The sequence below is a fragment of the Capsella rubella genome, unplaced genomic scaffold (assembly GCF_000375325.1).
Source record: "Capsella rubella cultivar Monte Gargano unplaced genomic scaffold, Caprub1_0 scaffold_5, whole genome shotgun sequence".
Classification (NCBI taxonomy): domain Eukaryota; kingdom Viridiplantae; phylum Streptophyta; class Magnoliopsida; order Brassicales; family Brassicaceae; genus Capsella; species Capsella rubella.
The window spans coordinates 4,187,860-4,196,035 of NW_006238919.1; the positions used below are offsets into that span (position 1 = coordinate 4,187,860).

The following is an 8,176-nucleotide window of genomic DNA, read 5'->3' on the forward strand; positions in this document are numbered from 1 at the left end:
TTGGAACCACGCCTCATTTCCTAATGCCCTGTCTAGACGACATTAGATCCACATCTTGTTACGCTCTCCAGCCCAAGACAACTTATTACCAATATTCGGAACCTCCCGTATAAGGCAATCCCTTATCATATTCCTAAAAGGAAATAAAGAAGACTTTGCCCGTGTTGGTCCCCCTAACTTTTCAGAATTATCAGTAATCTCATTAAGGTAACCAACGACAAACCATGGCTCATCTCTAGAAACTTCAATGTTTATTATTTGATCCCACACTCCTTGCCGTAAATGAGGCACTGGATCCCCATAAACACAAGAGACATAAAATCCAGTGGAGCCAAGCTTAACTTTAACATCAATAATTCTGGAATTATAACTTAACACTTGAACATCATATGATGCCTTCCAAAACAATGCAAGCCCACCACTCAGACCAACCGGATCAACAATGCAAGCATGGTCATAACCCAATGAGCGCTGCAAATTCACGACGTGACTACTGGAGTTTTTAGTCTCCAGGAGGAACAAAAAATCCGGGAAATGTTCACGCCTCATTTCCTCAAAATAGGAATTGTCAAGTTGCCCCCAAGCCTTGACAATTCCAACTCATGAAGCTCATCTTTGCTGTGGCGGTTCCTCCACCGGAACCACCGTCTCTCTAGTGTGTTTTGCTACTTTAGCCGACCAAACCACTTCCTGAACAGCTTTACGCTTCGAAGAAACACTATCATCACCAACCGGAACCAAAGCTTGTGAATTTGCATCCTTTGCCTTTAAAGCTTGAGCCTTACGCTTCCACTGTCTTGGACGTCTTCTCTGCTTTGATTTGTTTGGCCTAGTCCCGGATGAACCAGCTGAGAAGCTAGCCCTGAAACCCATAGAACCCAAATCATGTTGAGAGGCAGTCGCATAAGTAGCAGAGCGAGACTACATCGGCTGAGAATTAAGCGTCATCGTCTTCCCTTGAGCCACAACCGCAACGATACCGTTTCCATCTTGTCCTGAACTCGTGCCTACTCCTTCAAAATCAAACACTAGACCCTTCCCTTTATTCACATCCGCTGTGAACTCCATCAGTGTCTCTAACATGAGCATAGACTTTTGCCCCTGTAAGTCTCCTTCTAAATCCCATACAGATTTACGGACCCTCGCAATGTGAAGTTTCTTTAACTCAGGATCTGCGACTGACAAGTATTGTTGCATTTCATCAAGTACTTCCTTTGCGGTTTTTGGTTTTCCGGTTGCAAAGTCAATTCCCACATCTTTATTGGTTAACACACCGTAAAGAGGATCATCTTCACTAATCTTGGGAATTAATCTCGCCGGAATGACCGTTGTCGATTTAAAACCTCCCGTAGCAATGACTTGCCGGTTTGAGGGATTAAAAGGACACCGTTCTTTGTCGTGAGTCAGCCTGAGACACTGGTAACACCTACGTCTTATTCTTTCATACTCAATACCAATGGAAGCCACTTCACCTGTTGGCGTTTGAAGCTCCCTTGCATTTTTCAGTGGCCTGTTTACATCAAAAAGTATCCTTACTAGAACATACCCTTTGCTCAGTGGCTTAAGCGGATCAAAAGCGACATGAGTGACTGTTCCGATATGTTCTGCAATCTCTTGAATCGCCTCCTTGGTGAGGAAGTGAACTGGAATGTTTCTTAGTCGGATCCAAATTGGTAGAACTTGGAGAAAGTCCGCTGGTGGTTTTTCTACCCAACGATCCAAGGTTATACTCCAGTCATTGAATGTCCAAGCTCTACCCTCAAGCACCGTCTTCAACTCCGCTTCCGAATCAAAAATAAATTGAAACTGGTCATTAGGCAATGCAATACCCCTCACTCGGTTGTACACTCTCCATATCCGGGGAATCTCATGTATCGCACTAGCCCAGAGACAAGCCTTATTTTGGTACCACTAGCTTATATTGTTTTCTACTCAAAAAAAAAAAGAAAAAAAAAGAGAAAATAGAAAAGAAACGTGATCTCTCTAGAATCACGTTTGTGGTTTGGCCATGTTTGGTTCTTAATTTCTTATTAGCTAGCAAAGTTAGACAGGGTATAAACGTCAATGATGACTCGACGGCCGAGTATAAAGCCGTTATTTTGAAGACTTGTCCAATCTCACATGTGTCACCACGTATGAGCTTGCCGGAGGGTATTGGGAGATAGAGATCGGAGATTGACCAAGATCGACGGTCGAGATGTCAACCCCAAAAATATGGAAATCGAGAAGGTATTATTCTAGAAAATTATTTATAAATGTTAATATTGAGTTAATTTATGAATTTTAACATTATCACAATATATATTATTTATATTTATGTTTATCATAATCTCTATATAAGAGCATGTAAGTTGTAACATTACATTTATGAGAGTCTAATATAATTCTTCCTTTAAACACTTTTGTGTTCTTTACTCTCATCAATTTATCAGAGCTTTCGATATTCCTATGGGTTAGGGTTTTTGCATCCGCCTTTATGATTTTCATTTTTTTTTTAAAAAAATTTCTCTACTAAAAAAAAGATACGAGGTTTTTCGTGTTCAACTTGGTCGTGTAGGAAAGCCAACCACGTGATGCTGTGGAGAGTACACCGACGAAAGTGATTCACGTTTGTGGTTTGGTTTTTATTGGCTAGCAAAGTTGCTAGTGGGCGACAAGTTACGAGCCAATGATGGTTATAATACTTGTTATGATGGTTTTGAGATCTTGACCATGACTCCAACGATGCTGTGGAGATACGAAGATAATGATATCGACGGATACGATGCTAATCTGGTGGTGATGAATTTACACAAGTTTCGTCATGAACACGAAGTTTGAAGAACAATCATGACTTGTGATTTAAATCGATGGAAATACACAACTACAAAAGCTGTATTTTCCACTAATTTGACTCCACGACCGAGTATAAACGTCGATGACCTAACAGCTGGGTATTGTAGCCGCTTTGACCCTACGACCGGGTATAAACGTCGTTAACGATTTGGATGTTACAGCCGCTTGACCCCACAATATTAACATTTATGAATAATTTTCTAGAATAATATCTTCTCGATTTCCATATTTTGGGGTTGACATCTCGACCGTCGATCTTGGTCAATCTCCGGTCTCTATCTCCCAATAGTTTGCTATTTTAAATGATTTTGGTTGTGTATAAGTAATGAAAAAGACATGTAAAACTTGGTATGTCTTTGACAGAGATAGTAAACAAAGTTAATAAAAAGACTTGGTAGTTAGAGTTAATATTGATTTGCCAATGTAATGATACATTTCAGCATAGAAGACAATACTGTAAATTGGTTGGAGATTGATGATTTGCTATTTAAATTATTGTTTTGTATGATTATGATAGAGATTTTTGTAGTTAATACTGATTTGCTATTTAGAAATGCTAGTTTTTGATTGGAAGGAGTCGAATGGTTTAATTCCATCTTATGGTTTAAGGGAGGTTAAATTAATTCTAGTTTATTTATTTTTTGGCTTGATTTAGATAAACCGGAAACAAATCCTTAAAGACTATTTCAGTGCAAAATCGCAAATAAACCTAGCTTTTTCTCTCTGAATTTCCTGGTCACCCCAGCTGGAGAAGAGAGGCTAAGCGTTTTTCTTTGTTATTCAGGAGGTTGAAGCTTTTTTGAAGGGAGAGGGAGATATAATTGGCATGGCTCGGTAGAAAAGAGGTTCGACCTAGCAAATCATATCTCTCTTAAGACGCTATCTGAACCAAGATGGACTTAAAGAGAGATCGAGAGTTCATCTACTGTATGATCATCATGAACTTTCAACGATGCAGATTGGAAGTGAACTAGTAAGTGGAACTAGTGATTAGGAGTCATTGTTGGTTGCGGGATTCATGCTTTTGGTTTGAGAATCACCCTTGTTTTGAGGTAAAATGTGACATGGCATAGCAATAAGAGGGTTGTAACTCCCCCACTCTCACATCTCTCACTAGGTCCCATGTCAACTCACAGTCCACCATTCTTAAAGGGCCCTACGTCAAATCCTAGTCTTTATCCAAGGGTTGGTTTGCTATGTCCGGGAGGCTTTAAAGACTTGTTTAACGACCCTACAAACCATAATATGATATTTCCTTGTATTTTGGCCTCACTCACACAGATCTGACAATCACTTCTCGTCCTCGAAGGCCATCCATCTCTAGTCTACTCCAGCATAAGCACACTTAACTGTGGATTTCTCTTAGAACCCTTGACCGAAAAGATAAGTGCACTTTATTGAATAGAAAGCCAAATCAAATATTTTAAACTTCTCCGTAAACCAGAGTGTCATAATTCATCTCCACTAATAGGCTGCAATGTCTTTGTTGCGCACCAAAATCATCATCCCCTGCCAGTGTAAGCCCTCATGATCCACACTCGTCTAGATTCGGCTCTGATACCACTTATTACAACCTCGACCGCCACCTTTCTTATCGGATGATATGTTCTTTCACAGTCTATGGGCCCACTACTCTTAACGTGCCCCTTGTCCAATCCCAATCTTTGGGCCCACTTTTATTCAAGGATCGGTATACTATGTCCGGAAGGCTTTAAAGACTTGTTTACTGACTCTACAAATCATCAAATAATATTTTCTTGTACTTTGGCCTCACTCACAGAGCTCTGATAATCACTTCCCTGAGAGTCACCCATTTTTGGACTACTTAAGCATAAGCACACTTAACTATGGAGTTATCTTAGAACTCTTAACCACAAAGATAAGTTCCCTTTAGTGAATACGTTGCCAAATGAAATCTTTTAAACGTCTCCGCAAACCAGGGTAAAACAAAGATGATATAGAATTTTGGTTGTGTAGAGTGGTTATGTTATGTTGTTGGAACCTGGTTTAGAGATGTTGCTTTGCTGGTTTTGATTACTTATAATTGATAATGTATTTATGATGCAGGGTGATGATATAAGTCGGTGTCTCTGTTTTTTCCTTCTTGTTCTCTTGCTCTGTTTTTCTTCCTTTTCTTTCTTTTGGCAAAAGAGTTTGGTTTTCCTTTTATTTAATATCTAGGTAATAGAAACTTAACAACTCATAGGTGTTGGTGTTCTCTATATAAGGAACTTGATTCCTTGATTGTAAGACACAACTTTTATTATTAAATTTTATTGAAGAACTCTTCTTCTCTTAATTCCTTATTACGGCTAGAGCAAATGTGTTCTCAACGCAATAAGAAGACTTTGACTCTTGGGAATTCATAGACTAAACAAGATCGTGGTGTTATCGTAGCTAGTCTAAATCAGTTGGTATCAGAATCCAGGAGCTTTAATTTCTCAATTAAAGCTTGATCCCATGTTCCCTACACACATCTCTATGGCTCCATGCACAAACCAACCGGATCAACAAGAAGAATTTCGTCAAACTCTGACGACTTTCACTATGGAATTAAAAGCGGCGTTGCAGGAAGCTGTTCAAACCGCGTTACAAACAGTTCTGCAGCAACAACATCACCAACGTGACGACCATGATGCTGAAACGGATGAAGAGATTCATGAAAACTTGTTCGCAAATCCCCTTCAACAAGACCGAGACCAGCGAATTCAACTTTGCCACAACAACCAAGGCAACAATATGGCTACTCGCTGGGAATCCGGGTTCAAGCTCGATATTCCAGAGTTTTCAGGAAGTCTCAAAGCAGAGGGGTTTCTAGATTGGCTTAACATGGTCGAAGAGGTTTTAGATTTTAAACAAGTCCCTAATGACATCCGTGTTTCCTTGGTAGCTACTCGATTCAAGAGCCGAGCCATGGCATGGTGGACTCAGCTTCCTGCTTTGACGACCATGAACCCGGATTCAAGAGCCGAGCCATGACAGCTAAAAGAAACACAAACCAACCGGATCAACAAGAAGAATTTCGTCAAACTCTGACGACTTTCACTATGGAATTAAAAGCGGCGTTGCAGGAAGCTGTTCAAACCGCGTTACAAACAGTTCTGCAGCAACAACATCAGCAACGTGACGACCATGATGCTGAAACGGATGAAGAGATTCATGAAAACTTGTTCGCAAATCCCCTTCAACAAGACCGAGACCAGCGAATTCAACTTTGCCACAACAACCAACGCAACAATATGGCTACTCGCTGGGAATCTGGGTTCAAGCTCGATATTCCAGAGTTTTCAGGAAGTCTCAAAGCAGAGGAGTTTCTAGATTGGCTTAACGTGGTCGAAGAGGTTTTAGATTTTAAACAAGTCCCTGATGACATCCGTGTTTCCTTGGTAGCTACTCGATTCAAGAGCCGAGCCATGGCATGGTGGACTCAGCTAAAAGAATCTCGACGTCGTTCTAACAAATCTAAGATCGATACATTGGAGAAATTGAAGAAACATATGCGTAAGGGTTTTCTACCTTACAATTATGAGAGAACCTTGTATAACAAATTGCAGAACCTACGTCAAGGATCACGAACTGTGGAAGATTATGCTACTGATTTTTTTGAGATGGTTGCTCGCACAACATTACTTGAAGCAGAAGACCAACTCGTTTCTCGATTTATTGGTGGCCTTCGTACACAGCTTCAGTTGCCGCTCCAACAATTCAATCCCACCTCAGTATCAGAAGCACATCAATGTGCTTTGCCCATGGGAGTTCAATATCGACAAAATTGGGGAAGTACTGGTTCACGAAGTCGCTTCCAATCTCAGCCTCAAAGTGAGATTGCTAACACGTCAAATACAGAATCGACTTCCACACGTAAAATTGTGTCAAAAACAGGGGCTAATGTGGATTCAATAGCTGCATCTCGACAGCCACGTACAAGTGCATTAAGATGTTTTAGTTGTGGAGAAAATGGACATCGACAGACCGCTTGCCCCAATCAAACGCGACGGGGTTTACTTGCTCAAGAAACAGAATTTACTGACGAGCCTCGCTTTGATGAATATTTGTCTGATTCTAACCAAGAGCATGATACTGATTGTATAGGTGGAGATACAGGTCATGGATCACAAATATTGGTTCTTCGCCGTAATTGTTTACTCCCACGTTCAACAAAGGAATCATGGCTGCGTACCTCTCTCTTTCGTTCAATCTCCACAATTAAGGGGAAAATTTGTAAGCTCATCATTGATTCTGGAAGTTGCACTAATGTTATTTCTGAGGAAGCTGTGCGCAAACTAAGAATACAACCAGCCTCACATCCATCACCATATCAACTTGCTTGGCTTAATAATAGAACATAACTTTCTGTTGCAAAACAAGCACTAGTTTCTTTTTCTATTGGTGCATATAAAGATTCTGTGAGCTGTGATGTGCTACCTATGGATGCTTGTCATCTATTGTTGGGCCGCTCCTGACAATATGACCGTAACGTTCGCCATCATGGTAAAGCTAACACTTATAGTCTTGTGTTTGAAGATCGAACAATCACTTTGTTACCTTCTAAAGAAGTAACATCAGTTCCTAGTTCTTCACCACAAACGTCTGTGTCGCATACAAATCCAGTGCCTTCACGTGCATTATTGATTCTCCCTAAATCCGCTTTTGAGGCTCAAGTGCGAGAATCTGATGTGATTTTGGCAGTAGTTGCATCTTTGTCATCAAGTATAACTACTCCGCCAGTTCCTCAGGCTTTTGAAGGATTGTTAACGACTTTTAAGGATGTCTTCCCAAATGAATTACCAACGGAATTGCCGCCGCTACGTGATATTCAACACCACATTGACCTCGTCCCTAATGCGGTTTGACCTAACCGGCTCCATTACCGAATGAGCCCACAAGAACACGAGGAGTTACGGCACCAAGTGGAGGAGCTGTTAGTCAATGGACATGTACGAGAAAGCCTTAGTCCCACTGCTGTCCCTGCTTTGCTTATTCCAAAAGATGGTTCTTGGAGGATATGTGTTGATAGTCGAGCGATCAACAAAATCACGGTACGATATCATTTTCCTATTCCTCGTTTGGATGATCTTTTGGATCAAATTGGTCGTGCTTCTAGGTTACATTGTCTCTGCTGAAGGTTTGGCAGTGGATCCTAGTAAGGTTGAGGCAATCAAAACGTGGCTAACTCCAAAATCAATAACCGATGTTCGTAGCTTTCATGGCCTTGCATCCTTCTATCGTCGTTTTGTTCATCATTTTAGTAATATCACCGCCCCTCTCACGGACTGCATGAAAGGGTATTCTTTTGTATGGACTTCTCAAGCAAATGAGGCTTTTGAGACTATAAAAAAGA

At 40.7% G+C, this 8,176-nt stretch overlaps 2 protein-coding genes across 2 annotated transcripts; one reads left to right on the top strand and one right to left on the bottom strand.

The window, feature by feature from the left end:
* Positions 1-609: 609 nt before the first annotated feature.
* On the bottom strand, positions 610-4,649 carry LOC111830473. Its single transcript, XM_023782355.1, has 3 exons — positions 4,614-4,649; positions 926-1,896; positions 610-862 (listed from the first exon to the last, which is right to left on the bottom strand). The coding sequence occupies exons 1-3, from the start codon at positions 4,647-4,649 to the stop codon at positions 610-612; spliced, it is 1,260 nt and encodes a 419-aa protein (XP_023638123.1).
* A 1,161-nt stretch (positions 4,650-5,810) lies between these two features.
* LOC17886241 lies at positions 5,811-7,688 on the top strand. Its single transcript, XM_023782358.1, has 2 exons — positions 5,811-6,939; positions 7,360-7,688. Exons 1-2 carry the CDS (start codon positions 5,811-5,813, stop codon positions 7,686-7,688), a joined length of 1,458 nt encoding a protein of 485 aa, XP_023638126.1.
* Positions 7,689-8,176: the final 488 nt, after the last annotated feature.